At 36.7% G+C, this 20,303-nt stretch overlaps 1 protein-coding gene across 1 annotated transcript; it reads left to right on the forward strand.

Moving 5' to 3' along the window:
• Positions 1–8,924: 8,924 nt before the first annotated feature.
• LOC104275736 (fibroblast growth factor 10) lies at positions 8,925–15,040 on the forward strand (the record flags this gene model as incomplete). Its single annotated transcript, XM_009871779.1, has 2 exons — positions 8,925–9,028; positions 14,843–15,040. Coding segments are annotated over 2 exons (302 nt in total), but the record flags the coding sequence as incomplete, so codon positions are not given.
• Positions 15,041–20,303: the final 5,263 nt, after the last annotated feature.

The raw sequence follows: 20,303 nt of genomic DNA on the forward strand, positions 1-20,303 counted from the left end.
CACATGAAGAAAGGAAACGTGTTTATTATAACTCCTGAATGATGGTTCTAACGCTTTGGCTAAATCTGATACTTGGATGTTAGTAATTAAACTGATGGAAAAGGTGTCCTTGAGGGAAGATCTGAACTGATCTTAACCGACAGCTTAGATGTGTCCTCAGAGTCACTTCAAGCATTTCCTTTGTTTAACCCATCTAAGTGGGGACATTTAACAAAAGGAGTGGTGGTGTTTAGGTCTGTTCTTCAGAGTTGCCTGCCTTCATTGACAAGAGGGAAAAATTTAGGCTAACTGTACTCTTGAATTAATTGTTTCTGTTACAGGTCAAGAAGTATACCAGGTAAATTGATTTCTGCCATTCTTATAGCTAAACTTGAAGTACTCTCCTGCTGACCAACAGCTCTCACAATTGCATCACTAATGAGATTGTCTCTTCCTGTGTAACCTACCGCTGCCATACTTCCGTTTACTTGATCTACATGATCTAGAGGACCATTGGTTGAGTGGTCCTTGCTCTGCTCTGAAATTAAAGCCATAAAAACAATAGATAAGGAGAGGAGAAGTAGCTTAGTTTCCTTTAATACCCTTGTGGGTCTGAGAAAGGACTCCTAATAATTAGTCTTTTATGTGGTGGTAATGCTGATATCAGCACATGCTGATAATGTGCTAATGGAGGAAGGCTCAGAGGTCCTGTTTCCACAGTCTTCCAGAAGTTTGGATATGTATCTCAGACTCATCTAAAGGCATCCAAGATAGGAACTGGACTGAAAAGCTCATGGGACATTCACTTTTTGACTATAGTTGAACTAAATATGACACATTAGCAGCTTGCTTTGTGCTCCTACAATACTTTCACTTATGTTTTAGAGCAGGAAGGGTGAAAGTCTCAGAAAATATTAAATAATACTAAAAAGCATTTAACTGATTTTAACTTCAGATAAGGTTTTAGTTTTAAGTCAAAGCTCAAGCTATAGTGTAAGTCACTTATTATTTGAGATTTCTACCCATAGGTGTGGCATCATGAGTTGTGAGATTTGTATTTTAAGCTGCCTTCTGAAGATAACCACAAAGTCTGTGAGATTACATTTTAGTGGAACTACTTTGCTTCATTGAAAAATCTTCCAAAAGCAAGTCTTGCTTAGCCCATCTTCAGCTTTATCTTCCACTGCACCATCTTCCACTTCCTGTTGTCTAATTCTTATGCAAAACAAATTAAAGATAGGAATATCTGTCTTTTGTATACGGAAACATCCCCACAATCTCATTTGGGAATGTTTCCAGTTTGCTTTGCAGAGGTATCAATGATAAAACAGAGTGAAAACAGAGTCAGTGACATACTCCTTAGCAGTTCACTCCTTCATGACCACGTCCAGCCAGTCTTCTCATCTCTTCAAACTACCCTTTTTCAAGCTGTCTTTTAAGGATAGCTTTCTGAACTATCAGCTCTTTAAAGTTATGCCTTATCACCAACTTTGTTTGACCCAAGCCAATGCTGGTCATATGTATCCCTTCAGAGAAGCTCACTGGAGGGAGCACAAACCAAGGTTCTAAAAAGTCAGTTTAGAGGAATGTTACCAAGTTCCATCCTTCCCAGTTAACCACAAAGAGCAGCAGCTGCCTTTACAGGCCCAGCAGCTTCTTGTCACCATTCAGGAAACTGGAAATTTTCAGAAGCTCTCAGTCATCATCACATTCCATCCAGCTGAACTCACTCTTCCTCTGCAGACAGAAGAAAAGGCAAGGGAGGGAGTAGCTGTCTGTAGATTGCCACGTGTATGGGATAATCTCTGAAAGAGGGAGGAGGATGCAAGGTGTTCCTGTTACTCTGCATTAAGAGAACTGGAACCACAGTTGCAGACATTTAAAATGCATTTTAAGAACTTATTACACAAGTGACACAGCAACAGTAAAATGGTCACTGCCTCACGCTGCAAAGAAGTTGAATTTGGTCCCAGAATCAAGTGATTCTTATTTCAGGGTGCGTCTGGATCCCCTGCAGTACTACCTTGGCAATACATCTGGTACTCTGTCAGGCTGTCTTTCCTTACAAATTGCTTGGCATATCTAGGATATTTTGTAATTTTTTTGCTTTATATTACCAGAATTTTAATAAAAACATAGGGCACTTAGAACTAGCGTACAGAATTATGTAAGTGCAATTTTTCACTTGCATTTTTTACAGTCCCATTGTGCAGAGCAAGACAGCCAGTGGGCTTTCTGTTGCCTCATCATTTATATAATGATCATTTTTATAAACTATAAAAGTACAGTTTATTTAAGTTAAATATATTTGGTTTCTATTGGGAATATATTTCTAGCCTTTGGGACCTGTAAAGAGAGCACATGTATAGCTACAGGGCACATCTCAAGTTGATATTTGAAATGTTTCTAATTATAATAAGTTGGAAATGGTTTGGGTATTGAAAGCTATGCTTTTACAGTGGATGTGGTCAAAGGGGATTAGTTGTAATTGTTGAAGTTTACAGAGTTATGGCTGTAAAATAATAGTGTGCTATCTGTTCTAAAACCATAATGGAGGCCACAGCATTTATTTTTCTCATTTTTCTTTTCGTTTCTAAAAAGTGTGGAACCAGAAATGAGTTAACTATTAGTGAGAATTCCCCCCCCCAGGAATATTAATTTCTTGTAGTACTTATTACCAAGCTTAATTACAAGTCACATTATATCATGGAAATTATTTACACATTTTGGAGTGAAAGGTTTTAAGGCATGGAAATGCCTGAGCCCAGGCCATGGTATAAAATCTAGTACAAGAAACATACAAGGAAGTATGCTGAAAGGTGGGTTTTTTCAGTCTTCACAAAAAAGGAACAGGACCTCAGAAGAGAAGCTGACATTTGTTGGAATACAAAAGGAACAAACTGAAAATGAGTTGGATCATTTGTCTGGTTTTTAATTTATAAAATTTACTCACTCTCCTGAGTAGATTGGACAAGGCTCTAGAGATTAATTCTGAAAACCTGAGGAGAAAAACAAGATAGAGAAAAATAGATAACTAAGGACATAGTAAATATAGTACCTGTCTTTAAAAAGGGAAAAACTCCAAAAGACCTATAGACAAATCAGCATATCCAGCAAGAAAAAAAAGGGAAAAGTAATTTTTATACATATGTTTATAAACACCTTTAAAATTATCAATGAAAAAGAATTAATCAAAGACTTAATCAAAGATAAGTAATAGCAAACCAACCTAGTTTACAGCTGTGATGAGATAAAAATCTTCATGTATAGGAGCGAAGCAGTAGATACTGTAAATTCAGACAAGTTTTTTTTAAACTAATGTCTCTAGTGATATTTTCTGAACCAAGTTCAGCAACTGAAATCTAAGTGAAACTCTTACAGTGTAGAAAACCATACTCCGTAAATAAAAATTTTTGGCTGTCATCGAGGCATCAAGTTCCACAAAAATAGCTTCAAGGTATCTCCTAATCAAAAATCCATTAATAACTTGAATGAAGGAGTTGAACAGTTATAAAAGTTGCAGGCAATATGAAACTTCGAATAGTTGCACATATTTTGGAGGACTGAACAGGAACTCTGAACAACATTGACAAATTAGAGATATTTTAAAATAAACAAGAGGCTACTTAACTGGGCATGTGCAAAGTATATTTAGTTAGGAGTAATCAGATTCACAACTACAGAATGAGGAATGATTGTTTATATAGCCTGGAGGAGACTCAGGGAGACCTTCTCACTCTCTCCCTGAAGGGAGGGTGTAGTCAGGTGGGGGTCGGGCTCTTCTCCCAGGCAACCAGTGACAGGACGAGAGGGCACAGCCTGAAACTGCATCAGGGGAGGTTTAGGTTGGATCTCAGGAAGCCCTTCCTCACGGAGAGGGTGCTCAGGCACTGGGATGCACTGCCCAGGGAAGTGGTGGAGTCACCATCCCTGGAGGTGTTTAAGGAGAGGCTGGATGTGGCACTTAGTGCCGTGGTCTGGCCGATGTGGTGGTGTTGGGTCATAGGATGGACTTGGTGATCTCAGAGGTCTTTTCCAGCCTCAACAGCTCTGTGATTTGTTCCATGTATCCGAGGGTGATGGATCACAAATCAAACATGAATCTACGTTATCATTTTACTACTAAAAAGGTAAAAGAAAGCATGCATAAATATACAAGTATGCAGGAAATATGAAATGTTCCTTCATGTATCAACACTGGCAAGAGTACTGTGGGCACAAGCATCATGAGTGTTCAAAGGTCTAGAAAATCCCCAAGGAAAAGCATTGAAAAACTGGACTTGTTTAGAGAGCAAAAGTTAGTAGCTAGATAGGTAGGTATGATAATAATTCCTGAATATGTAAAAGGTTTCTGCAAAGAAAAATAGCCTCTTTTTCATGTTAATTTACAGTTTAAAAAAGAATTAATAGGCTCAAATTACAGCAAGACTATTTAAAAGGGATATTAAACTTTGTAATGTAAATAGTGGACTAGGTTACTCAGGAGGCCATACAATCTAATATTCTGCAGGTGTTTGAGAACAATCAACTGTCAAGAATAGCTAGCTAAGGCCAGTGGAATAGGTACCCACAGGGGTCTGGCATTCTTTCAGCCATATTGTCTGTGACTGCACATAGACTCTTACCTTCAAGCCTGCAGCACTTCAAGACTATGAAATGTTACAGTTAACCTTGAGAGACTATGGAAGTTTTATTTTTTATTGCAGTAGTGTAGAAGTCCAGTTATGGCCCATAACTCTACTACATAAACCTTGAGGAAAATACAAAATTTTTTGTGTCCTAAAATGAGTCAGTTTTGTTAGATGATGAAAATACTACGGTGTTAACCGTCATAGTGTAAATCTTAATTTCTTCTTTTTTATATATACCTGCTGAATTTAATAATGACTGAAGAATAGTCAAATGCATGTTTTCAGCCTTACATGAAAGGTGCTTGATTTAAATTTAGTCTGTTTCAAAGTTCTGAAAAATTCGTATTACTTTTGCTTGTAGATCCATGTCAGATGAGCTGGTGCTCTCATGCTGACCTTTGAAATTTGTGTCTACATCACTGACACCTATGAAAAGATTCCTATTGCCTCCAGTACATTTCTATCAAACCCACAAGAGAATCTCCTCCTGCGAGGAAATCTGTAAATAATACTGAATAATTTGCAATCTAGACAAAAGCTAGTTCTGTGGTTGTAACTAGCACGTAATTCCAGTGCAGTCTCCAGGGTGTACAGAGAGTAGCAGAGTAAATAAGTACCAGATTAGGTCCATGTTACCCAAGGGGCAGTAGATAAGGGATATTAAATTAATCTGAAGCAAAACCAGCCATTAACATATCCCCCTCTTCCCCCAAAATCCTGCAAAGGTTAGAATATGTAAAATTGTCATTGAAAATTATACATTTTTTAACTTGCAAATATACAAAACACACTCAATGTGTCTAGGATCATAATACAATAGAACTTATAATAGTTTGGAAGAAGTCAGCTACATTTGGCTCCAGTTAAATAATGTGACTAAGTATAGTCAAGCAGGTTTCTGTGCATGTAATGCAAACATAGTAACATTTCATGACCTTCTTTCAGCAGCCCCACTGGGGATATAATTGAGTGTGAGATTGAGAATACACTTTACCAGAAAAAAAACAGTGTATGTTTATGAATTATATGAATACTTCTATTACTTTAACATAGATATTGCACTGAAAATCAGTGTACCACAATCACTCAAGTGCAAGACGCTTAAAATGGGTTAATTCATTGCAAGTTTCTTACTCAGCCACTGGTGTCCTTCAGCTGCAAGTGTAATAGTCAGTTGAAATGGTCTAATACGATGTTATTTTTACAAGGATAATATGACAAATAATTCAGATTAATCCATTTCAACATAAAAATCAATAACAGCAAATGTTATGCCAGTGTCTATTTTTTGTTGGTTTTTTTGATTACTGCTGCTGTTAGAAATGGACCCAGCCAAGTTTTACTGGTGCCACGGCTTGGGTTACAGCAATTAATTTCTCTAGAAAGAATTAACTAAATTCTTCTCATCACTTTTTGGCACGGAAAATACAAAAAAAAAAAGGTCACTCATAAAAAGAAGTGGGCATTGTAGCAGTATTCGCACCACATTCTTATCCTCTAATAGCTTGTCATCCACTTAAGGCACTCCATTTAACTCTGATCTTGAGCAAAAATACTTCAAGGGATAACACATGGAAAAGATATATTGAAGACCACTACTCTGTATTAATGCTTTTGCAGAAAATCAAGAAAATCAAAGTTTGGCTTTTCTGTGAAAATGAGCAACATTTTAATTGTAATAGAAGCATAATAGGCTTTGACTCTTATGGACTCAGTAATCTGCTTGTATCAATGGCATGTCAATGGTATATATGACCTGTCTATCAGGACTTAATTAATGAACTCACAACTTTTCTTCAGAGCAAGGCGAATGTTGTATGGCTCCTTGGCAACAGTAGACAAGTTAGCCTTAAAAGTAGGTCTTGGGTCTTAACTGACTCTTCCCTCATCTTCCTTGGGTCTTCACAGATTACAAAGTTCCTCTGCATCATAGCTCCTCTTACTTCCACCTAAGCACCTTGTGCTAACGTTACATATAAGTAACTACTGGAAATTATGTTTAGAGTTTTCATGTAAATGACTGATCATATCTTTTCTGCTTGGTGGTAGTTTGACAGCTCCAGGTATCAGAGGGACTTTTTGTACTACTGAGTTGAATGCTACTGGTGATGGATTGAGTTGATTTGGTGAACTGCTGTTTTTACCCCTCACAGGCAGCAGACTTGCAGTGCCATATGTAACTGTGCATTTACTCTGTTTGTTCAAGTACGGGTTTCAAGCCTGAGAGGCAATTAGTGCAGAATGTACTGTAATACTGCAAGAAGTTCAGTGGATATTTAGATCTTTCATAGGCCAAGGTTTTTTATGTATATGTGCTGCTGATTTTTCATGCTGCAATTCATCGTCATAATCTTACAGCAGAAGGCTTTATCAGTGGATTTTTTCAAATAACAAGATAATTTGTTGCTTTCAACATTTATATTTTCATATTGATATCAATATTTAAAAAAAATAATTTTCCACATTAATCTCTTTACCAGTTTGTGCAAAAATTTTATTTTTTTCTTTTAAATATTACTTCTGGTTTGTTAAAGTCCGTTTTCTGAAGGGCTTTACTAGATCCTAGACCTGTGTTGTTTATCTTGAAGTTCTTACTGAAGTCATTCTCATATGTGAGGACTATAGACCTTGGACATGTAGCCAATCTAATGCTTCTTGCTAAGTAAACGCAAAGCCTCTGTTAATTGCACTATATTTTGTATATCTTCAAATCAAAATTTACATAGCTTGTATAAGTACAGAATTGTATATATATCTGAAAACGCATCCAGGAAAGGCTAATTCTCCTTTCTTGAGAATAAAAGGACTTTTTTCATGTTAAATTGCTTAGTTTGATGTTCTCTCTCTTCTTCACGTGCATAAACTATGTTTATTTCCCAATAAAAATTAGTCATGAATTTTCCATGTTTGATTCACAGCTATTGCCCAGCTACTTGCAAAATCTCTACTTCTAGTCACAGAGCAAGTAACATCCTCGCTCCTGAGTTGCACAGACCAGTTCAAAGGCTACACAGAATGGCTTTTTCATCATATATAAAGCAGCCATTTTCAAAAAACTTTACAGTGAAAGAATTTCCTTCTTGCTTCCTCTGCATGCTGAACCCCATATGGTTCCATAGTCTGAACAGACTGCATTAGGTTTTAAGGGACAGAAAATCAACGTTTTTAGAAAAAGCATGAATACCAAGTTACTTTACTGTTGATATGTGGCTACCAGAAGGAATTCTTAAGTAAATTAAAAAACATAGTGATTTTCCAGTACTACTCTACTCACATAAAAAGCATAAAACATATTTAGGAGGAAATTATTGCAGATTATTTGTTTTTAAGGAGGTAACAACTCATCAGTACTTTTCGAGGTGATCTATTTGTCGCATTATTTGTTGGCTTGTCTGGATGTTCTTTACAGTTGCTCAACACTGTTCCCCCTTCTGTAATTTCCCTGTTGGTGGACCCTTAGTGACCACTGAGTTAGATGGGCTCTTGTTCTGACTACTACCACTTTAATGTCAGGAGGAATGTTGGACCCTGGCATACTACCTGGATAAACCATTTAAAAGTTATTTAGCTGGAGACATATTTATCCTATATTAAGACTTCATGCCAAAACAATATAGCCATCTAGTTACTCTAGTCACTGTGTAAGTTGGAGTAAGTTCTGCTACTCCCAGATCTGTATGCTCCTGGGCAGCAAACATTGAGGTGAAAAGCTCTGTCACTCCTTACTGGCTCTTTAAACCATCCAATATCCCAGAAAGAGTTTCTTTTATAGAAAACAAATAATTTAATCATATTTACTACAATCTGAGCAAAATGTTTCTGATATCTGGAACACAAAGATAATGTGGTCTTTAGGGTTAGTCTTACTATATCCCAAAATGTCAGCACACTTGCCAAAAGTGAATTTATCGGCTCAGTACAGCCAAGAGATTTAGTTTATCTAAATGTTCTAAGAGGAATAAATAGTTTACCACTGGTTTTGAAGATTGGAGTAAATACAACATTCTATTGACATATGCTATAGATTTAATTTAATACTGTGACTCAGATGTCTCTTCTGATAAATTTTAGTAAAATCTACACTAAGAAGACTGGAGCTGTTTCAATATTTATGGGGTTTAAAATGCAGGGTTAGCAAAAGAAACATGTTAATTGAAACAATGTTTGTGTATATTCTTGCAGTGATTTGGAGAAGAATTTTACTCAAGTTTCTTGGTCAGTCAGTTCTGAATATTAAAAGTTTCCAGGTTTTTTTTTCCATAGTGAGAAAATATTTTAATGATTTGATTAAATAGCTCAATTTTTATTTTTTAGGCATATTGGAGATAACATCTGTAGAAATTGGAGTTGTGGCAGTTAAGTCCATTAAGAGCAACTATTACTTAGCCATGAACAAGAAAGGAAAAGTCTACGGCTCTGTAAGTATTTTTTTGTCTTACAAATTGATTACAGTGGTCAGCATAGTTCCCTCTCTTGCGTATGGAAAATCCCACTTGTCTGTGTATTACTACTATTTATAGCTGAAATGAGCTGTTCACCAAATTGCATCCTCTGGTAAACCAGCAGTTCCACTCTCCACAAGCTCCCTGTTGTTTAAGCTCATAACATACCAAAGCACCTACTGGGATTTATCATGCTTAGTGGTTCTCTCAGGTTTCTTAAGTAGTGGCCGATGGAGTAAGTCCTGCAAAATTTCATCTTTAAGGCTTTTTTTCCTTTTTTTTTTTTTTTTTGTTCCCCACGTACAGTAACGTTTAGCAGTAATTGTAGGTGGGGATAAAGTGTACCTGATGTCTTGGAAACTTCAGCGGATGGAGAAAACACACCAAATCATCAGTGACTTCAAAGAAAATTTCTAGAGCAGTCACCTTTTGTCATGGGTTAGGGCTGGGCCGGCTGCTAACACGGACAGATGCTCTCTAACCCCCTCTTCCCCCTCGAAATGGGAAGGAAAAGGGAATGAAACAGAGAGACTTTCGGGTTAGAGAAGGGAAAAAAAAAAACTAGAACAGCTTTAACGAAACAATAATAGAAATAAGAGTGGAATGATAAAAGTAAAGAACTATATATAAATATAGATAGTAGCCCGATATCAAACTCGACTCCCTCCCCCGACAGCAATCACCACTGGTGCTGCAGAGCAGGAGGCACTGGGGAAGCCCCAGGCTCAGCGGCGGCAGGAGCTGGATACAGGGAGCTGGATTCAGGAACTCAGGATCCGGATCAAAAGCAGGAGATCAGATGGAGTCCTCCCTGGACACCGGCCAGTGCAGAAAAGGGCAAAGAAGGAAAAAAGGGCAAGAAAGGGACGAAACTCTCATGATCACTCAATTTATACTAAATATGACATATATGGGATGGAATACTCTCGTTGGTCACCTGTCCTGTCTACTACCCCCGGAGGTTCAACCTTTTACTTCCTTGTGACCCCTCTTACTACCCTGCACACATGAGCAGGCTCACACAAGAGCCAGCAGTCGCCTTGGGCGCTATAGGAGTAAGTATAAGCAAGAGCCTGTCTGCATCCCAGTCCCAGGCAGTAACTGTAAACATCAGGTGTTATCACTGCTAGTGGCACACACTGTCTGCAAAAACATGCTGCTGACTTCAGAAAGTGCAGCCTTTTAGAAGGCACTAAACTGAAAAGTAAAAAATCACTAAGCAGGACTAGGTTTTTTTAGCTAAACTCAGGACACCTTTAAATTGACTGTATCAATTAATACACAAGATTGTGGACAGTACAGAGAGACACAGACTTATTTATCAGTGGATAGATAAGCTTTGAACAGAATTTGAGTATCGTTTGAAAATTATACATGTATATTCTATTTGTATTTTTGTAGTTTGGGATTATGGATAATTTCAAGGGGAAAATAACAACAGATAAAATGCAACCCAAGAAAACCAAGTAACTATCCAAATATTTTTAACAGGAAGAAATACCATCTATAAATCTGACTACTAAACTCTAGTGTATCCTCACACATCCTCATGATTACACAAACACCGGATTGTTCTGGTATTATATGTGGTTTGATTAGTAATTTCTTGACTTTTTGCCAGTTCCAATGAGTTTGAGCCCACATAAATGTAAACTTATTTAAGTCACCTGCAGAGATTAAAATCCTATCTTCAGATGGCTCAGTATTTAGAACATCCATAGAGATATTCTGATGTTTAAAGGGAGCAGATCCCAGATACATACTGGAGCTGGGTTTATCCTTGGACAATGTAGCTAAGCCTCCTTTCTCTGCTTTAAATAAAGCCAGTCTCAGCTGAAACTCAAGTGGCTTGAAGTCATTTGGCCTTCTCTTTCAAGAAAGCATTTCTGTGGGGTGGGTCTAGTTCATACAAACTATATAAACTATCATCCCTTCTCTGCACTGTGGCTATAGCCACTCCTGGTTCAGAAAGTTACTTCTGACTTTCTAAACTCCTGGACAACGTCAAAGAATCACAGTAAGGAAAGAGCAGAAGAGAGAAACATTTCTGAAATTCCTGTAAGTCTGGAATTTAATTTCTAGAATTACACTCGTGAGAAATACAGAATGATTGGTGTTCAGTCCTGCACCATTCAGAGGTATAAGGGTATAATGAATTGCTGACAAAATTACCATTTGTCAGTTAAGTTGGTCATAGGTCACAGCTATGTTTCTGTACATGTGTGAAAGTGTTAGCCTAAATTACTGTCTTCAACTCACACGTCTTCCTTTACAGTGTTTAATTTAGTCATTTGTGATGGTCCATCCCAAAGCTTGAGATAAGTTTTCCCAAGTTGTTAGTCACGGCTTGTGTGGTAAGAGTCCATCCCAACCCTATACGCACACACAAAAGAAGGCAAAGCAGCTTTCATGGACTGTAGGTGGAAAATGCTGCCATAAGATTCGGTAATTCATAGTGTATTAGAAATAGTGTTGACAGGAGGATATGAATGTGGAAAGCCTTTTTTTCAATTCCAGCGGAGATAATTTTTCAATACTCACATCATAAAATCACAACATAATGACTTATCAAAACCTATTCCATAATACTTCAGAGATTTTAAGAATGCTTCTGTTATTATTTTTTCCATCCTCCCAAGACTTGCAGTTAGACTCATATTACTGCAGTGTGGCAGCTTGCAGATGGATATGAAAAACAGAACCAATAAAAATTTTAAAAACACTCTTAAGCATGTGCACAATAGACATTGGTGCAGGGTTATGTTGAAATTTGTTTGAAATGAGCAAAGCAGTGCTGGGCTAACACTCAGACCCCTGCCGGTAAGACTTCTTAACCACATCACGACATCATCTGTTCTCTCTTTACTGTCTAAGAATAGAGATAAAAGTTTGGATTTGAGTACAATTCTTCATCTGGGAAAACAGGTAAGACCGCTTCTATGTTTATCAAAAACTTTTCCGTTTGACTGACTTTGGCTAGAATGAGGGAGCAAAAGAAGACTTACTATTTGATTTCTTCAGTGAAACAAGCTGATGTCACATTGGAGAAGTTACAGTGGTTTAGAACTGTGATTAACAGCCACCTGCCTTCTTAATACCTTAATGCCAGGGGTGATGTTACAGTAAATTACAGGTACTAAATTACCTGTATGTAGCTTTGTGTGTACAGGCAGTTTCAATATTTTATTTGTAGAGAGCCTTCTCTTGCTGGTGTCTTCCCCATCAGTCATTGTTAAGCTAACTGCTCATCCCGAAAATCAGAGAGCATTTTAGGAACAAAAGTGAGTTTGAATATGCTCAATTCTGTTAGGAAAACATAGACATGTGTTCTGTGGTCTTAGCAGCAACTCAGTAAAACATTAATTATTGACCTCAAAATTCTTTACTCTGTCACAGAATCACAGAATCACAGAATCATCCAGGTTAGAAAAGACCCTTGGGATCATCGAGTCCAACCATTAACCCTACTTGCAAGTTCACCCCTAGACCATATCACGCAACACCACATCCAAGCAATGCTTAAACACATCCAGGGATGGCGACTCAACCACCCCCCTGGGCAGGCTGTTCCAATATCCCACAACTCTTTCCATGAAGAACTTCTTCCTAGTGTCTAGTCTAAACCTACCTTGTTTAAGCTTGAAGCCATTCCCTCTAGTTCGGTCACTAATTACCCGAGAAAAGAGACCAGCACCAACCTCTCCACAATGTCCTTTCAGGTAGTTGCAGAGAGTGATGAGGTCTCCCCTCAGCCTCCTCTTCCTCAAACTAAACAGACCTAACTCCTTCAAATGGTCCTCATACAATCTATTCTCCAGTCCCTTGACCAGCTTCATTGCCCTCCTCTGCACCCGCTCCAGCACCCTGGTATCTCTCTTGTACTGAGGTGCCCAGAACTGGACACAGTACTCGAGTTGAGGCCTCACCAGTGCTGTGTACAGGGGGACAATGACCTCCCTACAACTGCTGGTCACACTATTTCTAATACAGGCCAGGATGCTGTTGGCCTTCTTTGCCACCTGGGCACACTGCTGGCTCATGTTCATTCGCTTGTCTGTCAGAACCCCCAGATCCCTCTCCTCAAGACAGCTCTCCAACCACACGTCCCCAAGCCTGTAGCGTTACATGGGGTTGTTGCGGCCCAAGTGCAGGACCCGGCACTTGGCCTTGTTGAAACTCATCCCATTAACACTGGCCCAGCAATCCAGTCTATCTGAGTCTCCCTAGAGAGCCTCCCTATTCTCACGCAGATCAACACACCCGCCTAACTTGGTGTCATCTGCGAATTTACTGATGATAGACTCTCTGTCCTCATCAAGATCATCAATAAAGATGTTAAATAGAAATGGCCCCAACACTGAGCCCTGAGAAACGCCACTTGTGATCGGCCGCCAGCTGGATGTAATGCCATTGGCCACTACTCTCTGGGCCCGTCTGTCCAGCCAGTGCTTGATCCAGCAGATCATATTCTCATCCAGACCATGAGCAGCCAGTTTTTCCATTAGCAATGTCAAAGTACATTAGCTAGTTTAAAAAATCTAATTTAAATTTAGATGGAAAATATATTCTTGCAATATTCTTTTCTTGTTTTTTATTAATCCGTGGATAATTTCTATATCTTTATTATCTGAATAACTAAGGACTTTGATCATAATATAGGATAAAACATCCCTGAAATTCTTATGTGTACCATAAAAATTGTTTTATTATTCAGATATGTTTCTTGTCTTTTTCATAGATATCTTAAAAATAGGTGTAGTTAGAATATACTACTCTGAGATTCTGACATGCTTCCAGCTAAGCTGTGAAATAACATATGTTCTGAAATGCAGAAACAATAAAATGCTAATTTTTTGTTGTAATTTAAGTGTTTTGTAAATGTCCCACTTTCTATATAGCCTAATAAATGGAATAAAAGTAACTTGATGAAACTGGGGGGTTTACATGTAGGAGTTACTTGTTTGTGAAAAAAAAGCATTCTTGGATTCATTACAAAGATCTGTGTCAAAATGCATTTAACATTCTAGAAAAAAATAGTGTTACCTCACATGCTTGGGTTTTTTTATTCATTCTAACAAACTAGCAGTTGATTCTTCTTTAAAAACAAAAAACTTTAATCCCTGATACCATATACAAAATTGCTTTAGAATTCATTTAGTCAATACAGGATGATACTTGACTTTTTTTAGCCAAAGTTGCTCTTCAGGTCAGCAAAACAAATAAACCTCACATCCATTGCAATGGCAGCATAATATTGACTTACATCCCTTCAGAGAAGCCCTTTTTTATGGCCAGTGTGGTGTAAAGGATCTTACTTTTAATAAGTAGGCCTATACTATTCGTATTTGTTTAATATGTGGTATCAATAATTTGGTTTTGGAAATTTAAGGGTAGTATTTGTTAGAACTGAAATACGATGAATGATTTCAAGATTGCTACCTCCTACTTTGAGTTTATGACTGAGAATCTGAATTATTGTTGTTGCCAAATTTCAGTACAGAGAAGTTTAACTTCAGCTGTGAGTGAATTTCACTGAAATAATTATGCACTGGATAATTGATTATATCTTTTGTCTGTTTCACTTTTTGCAGTCTGACTTATATTACTTTAATGTTATGGACACAGTGAAATGTTTCTTTAAAATACGCTGTGGAATCCTAAAAGAGTGTCACATACAGAACACTGAAATATTTCATAACATTTTTTAGAAGCTATCTACCTTCAGTATGCTGCATCTCTGTAAGATTGCGTTTGTTCTCAATTTGTATATTTGTTTTCTTCTTTTAACAGAAGGAGTTTAACAGTGATTGCAAACTGAAGGAAAGAATAGAAGAAAATGGATATAACACATATGCATCCTTAAATTGGAAGCACAATGGAAGGCAAATGTTCGTGGCCCTGAATGGAAGGGGAGCCACAAAGAGAGGACAGAAAACAAGAAGGAAAAACACTTCAGCTCACTTTCTTCCAATGGTAGTAATGTCATAGATGAAGGAACTATTTTATTGACGCAGTTGAATCAAAGGCTTTTATGCCAAGAATATTTGGTAATCCTCTTGAAGAATAAATGCAAAAAATAGTGCAGACACCTGCTTGTTTGAAAAGAGAGCAGAGGAAGCCTTTGAAGGTTTTGTACTCATTGCTGGCACATGAAATAGTTTTATTTAGTTCAATGTCATATCTTATAATCAAGTTCTAAGTGGGGTGGAAGTCACTGCCAGTGTGAACAATTTTTCTTATCTCTGCCACAGAACTTAAGGGACATGAGACAATCTGTTGAATGATCTTCGTGGCGAAAGTTATTTATGGAATACTAACTCATATCAAAGACCTTAATCGCTTGTTTAAGCCTAAATGATCCAATGAACAGATAGACACACAAGCATTTACTGGAAGCACTTGGGTCATATGCACAAATAATGACATTTCTGGAGAAGCCTTGTGGAAGAATGGATAGGATTAAGGAATATCAATAAAGTAGTGTAAAACTGTTCTAACAAAACGAATAGTATGGTTTGCTTGTATGTTCTAAATTCATTTCTTTTTATTTCTCTCTTAAGTTATTTATTTAATAGGATGTTAAATATCTTTCTGGTTTGAAATGTTTTCTTCATTTGCTTCTTAGATACTTTCCCTTTTTCTCAGTACTTCACACACAGGTTGATAGGCTAAAATGTCAAAACCTCAGAAGTACTATGAGAATAGGTATTAGACAAGGCTATAAAGGCAGAATTTAATGTGTATAATCCATTTTTTTTTCTTAAACTGTCTTGCACTTAAGCAAAAAGACCAAACAAGCAGTGCTTGGATTTATGGTATTGGGTGTCTTTGTGTTGGAGAATTCTTTTTACTTATCGGCACTCAAGAACAAACTTCACAAAATACTTCAAAGGGTCTTTCTGCTATTTTGAAACTGAGAAAAGGGGCCACATCTGTACTTGGGTGTCAATGCATCTGTGTGTATATTCATCTGACTTTAATTTCAATTTTAAGCTAAGAGCTAATGCATTGCAATCAGTGCAATATTCTGCAGCAAGCGTTGGGCTGAAATCTAGATGTTGGTAGCCCTGTTAGAGTCACTGAAATTGCAAATGTTAAAATTCAACAGTGCATAATTCCCAAGTGTAAAATTTGGCCTCCGAAAAGTGAGAGAGCAACACAGTCCTGCACTCCTTAATTAATATGCCTGTTTGGCACATTTGTCCGTGTTACCAGCTGGTAGAATCGTGGGCATATAGCAGGAACGATACCTAAGTAAGAGCTGAGGGACAGGAGGTCCTAAATCATGCTCATGCATTTATCAGAGAATATTATTCACATGTATATTATATATGAAAGCCAACCAAAAAGCTGTGCTGGTATCCAGCTTTAGCATGCCTTTCATATCCATCATAGTAACTGAAGGCTCAAAATACATAATATCCAGCACATTTTTATGAAGTGTTACTAGTCCCACGGCTTAACTTGAGCAACTGCAATATAATAAAGTTAAGCATAATATGAAGTCTGTTCAATTAAAGGTACATAAGGTTTGTTTTATGTTTTGCTTTAGCCTGTAATTTTAGAGAGCTCTGGATAGCTCACCATTTTAACCATATTGAGATTCATTTTGTTAGAGCAGATAAATAGAAAACAGTACATCAAACAATTTGTACCACTGTCTTCACATTGTATTCCACTAAATAAATAAATAAGCCTTTGCAGTGTCTTTAGTAAGAAACAAAAGTAGTATAATATTATTTTGTTCTAAATACTTTTATCTGATAACTATGAGATTATATTGATGCTGCAGTTTTATCTTCAATATTTCTTGTTGTGAAAAAGTTGGTTTTATTTTTATTGTTTGGAAACTGTATTTTGGTACAAAGGAGAGCCTTGCTTAATGTGTCTTTTTGAGAATGTTTAACCTCTATAAAAGCTGGTGGTGTTGGAATCTTCTGTAACTTATTTAAGTCAATGTTTAACCAGCACTTCAATCTTAATCTGTTATTTAAATATTATCTGTTTTTTAAAAAAGCAAAAAGTAATAGCTTTCCTATAAAATACAGAATGATCAGATTGTATTTCCTGTCCTTAAGTAAAGTTAACTGTTTTAAAAGCAGGAATTCATTGAGAGACAATGTTTTAGCTGATAGCTCAAGTGTTTTGTGGTACTTTACATCCAGTTTTCTTCTAATGAGATTTTTCTAGAAAGGGAAATACAAATTTCAGTTTTTAAATGTAACTGCAGGTCACAGCAAAACTAAACAACCATGAAAGCAAGTTTTTGTTGTTCAAATTTGCAATCAATAATTAAAAATGACAAGACGTCATGGACCACCCGCAGTTAACATTCAATGTGAGCTTGGATGAATACAGTATTGGATGACCACTTAAAGAACATTTAAGGTACAAATAAAAGTCCCTTTTGACAAAATTACCTTGGTGACTTTGTCAAGGGTGGGGATTGTGCATAAATATTATCACAGTACTCAAAATACCATGTTCCTCAGAGGCCAAAATCAGGAAATACTACTTTTCTAAAGTGCATCAGGAGCCATTTGTGACATGAGTAACAGTTTCTGAAAATTAATCAAAATAAAGATACCTTGAAGGAATGAATAATTCCTATATATTTAGTATACTGTAATACCCACTGTAGTGGGATCAGACTGCAGATATTCTATCAAGAATATCACAGATCCTCAACCACATGTTCTGTTTTCTGTCACCCTCAGAATAACAGACTCCTGAGCAAAAGGAAAATGGGGATTTAAAAAAGAAAAGGGAAACAAAAACCACTGAGCAACAATGTATAGTATGTTATATTTAAATAAAAATAACAAACTGTTGGGGATAGAAAATAAGAGTATTGTCTTTGTTTGTTTTATTATCCTGAAATTGTACTGCACAATAAAAATAAAAAATAAAAGATTGTTGTAATACAGGATGTGGTCTGATGCTGTGTAGCCCCAAAACAAAGCAAAAATCACTTGAACATTTGTAAGTTTATTTAATTTTTTGCATGTGTGAGTCAGCTATCTCCACACTAATAATAACCAAATGCTTTAGATTCTTTCTGTACATATTAAAATCCACCTAGTTTATACAGTGGAAAAAGCAATGAATTTAAAGCAAGCCCATTCGATGAAAGAATGAAGGAGTTTAGGAAGAAGACGTGCTCGTATTTTTAAAGTAAACTTTAGCTATAGAAAAACAATTGCATTTTATGTAAGCCTTCATTCAAGATATTTTGGGTTCTGAAGTCCACTGAAGGTTAGTAAGCTTTAGTAATAGAGGCGGTGTACAAGCACAGTTTTGTAATTCGTGCCCCTGCTGTAACTGATTGTCTCTATTCACACAATCAATCGTAACTGCTTCAAAGAGTGATCTTGAAACTAATAAACTCCCTCTTCTGGAGTATCAAGTATCATTATTTACTCTGTTAAGCTAGATTGCAGGATAGAATTCATCCTGAATCAGAGAAAGAACAGTACAACACAACACAAACACATTTTCTGCTGCAGCTAGTCAGTGTGTGATTACTGATGGTATTTTTCAGCAAGAGCTCATTGAAACAATTCCAGTGCAACTGCAAGTAATAAACACATGCAAAAAATATCCTTATTTCCTATCACATCATAAGCAAGAAGTAGAATATGAAAAATTAGTTGGCTTCGGACCTATCAGATTATGATTTATAGTTATGCTTACCTGCTCAAATATTTGAACCGCATGTTTAACTATATAGAAACTTTCTCGGAATAAGGTTTTTGATTTTTCTGATGAAGCACAGTGAATCTCGGATACCTGATTGATTCCCTCACTAATCACCCCCAAAAATGTAGTATGTCCTTTGCCCACTGCACCAATATAAAAAAAAATAAGCTTCTGTGAAAGGCAAAACAAAGTAACTATGACTAAGCCTAAAGTAACTGCTAAGGGGCCCATGATCTCTGTTACTGCAGTAACTTGCACTCCTGAAATTCCTCACCAGTACTTTTAGTGACACCACTGTATACTATTTCATTAATGTAAAATACTAACTCTTGCAGTTGGATAAATTGATACGCTGGTGATGAGATCAGAAATTCATGTCCTATAAGACCATTGTCCAAATATGAGACTATTAGAATCGCAGTATCTGCAAAAAACCCACAGAAAAGTACTTAAGTTACTTTAAAGTAACTTTAAAAAGTAACTTTAAAGTAACTTAAAAATCAGATTACATTCAGTGTACATGCAGGAACTTGTCTTATTGAGTGAGGTGCATCTGAGTGGGATGAAAAATTAATCCCTCTGCTCCATTACATTCATGATGCCCAGCTAATTTGTATACCTTCTTGCATTAGAAATACCTTGAAGTCTCACTTCCCCATGCTTCAAAAATGTACATCACAAAATTGTACGAGCACTTAGTTTTCTCTTTTTATCTCCTTTTTTTTTTTAAACAAGATAGCTCTCAGAAAAGGAACTGCATTATCAGGACCTTGTTCATACAATTTAATATTCTTTCCATATTGTACTGAAATAATCCATTCAGGATAATAGAAGTATTCTGAGCTTGGTCTTCTAGTATCCATATCAGTAGACTTCAACTACAATTAGCTACTTGAAAAAACTATTCTGTTTATACTAAATTGTAGAAAGACTAGTCCAGGAATAGCGGAGTCTTGGGGGAAAAAAAAAAAAACAACAAAAACCAAAACAATAAACACCTTCTAGATGTTAGGGTCAGTAGGCTGGGACCTTTCAGGCAATGCTTCTAACAAATAATAATAAAAATTAGGGTATTGGGTGTAAATAAAAATCACAACATAAGTATTCATGTGAGGTACTTTAAATTTTGCAGAAAGTTTTCAGTTATTTCTTGTCCAGTTCTGGTAATTTCCTGTCATTTCTTCCTTCTTTTGCATGTAGTGATTCCCCCAAAGAAGATTTATCAATGGTTCACTGAAAGAGCTTGCATGACTGATGTCTGCAGCATGCTGTCATTCATGCCATAAATACAAGACTCTCATTTCTTGTTCCATGTAGAACATGACACAGATCCAGTGACACTCTAGTGTTTTGATAACCCTTAGCTCCTCTGAAACTATCTATATATTTTTTAGTAAAAATGCAAGTTAGGTTCAGAAATTAAATATGCATTGTGGGGAGAGCTTGGCTACTGTAAGAACTACCAGGTACAAACTATGTTGCAAATGAAAATGTATTTTTCTTTTTCTTTCTCTTTTCATGGTTGTTTCAAGAAAAGGGAAGAAGAAGGAAA

Source organism: Apaloderma vittatum, unplaced genomic scaffold, assembly GCF_000703405.1.
Source record: "Apaloderma vittatum isolate BGI_N311 unplaced genomic scaffold, ASM70340v1 scaffold14776, whole genome shotgun sequence".
In the NCBI taxonomy this organism is placed as follows: Eukaryota; Metazoa; Chordata; class Aves; order Trogoniformes; family Trogonidae; genus Apaloderma; species Apaloderma vittatum.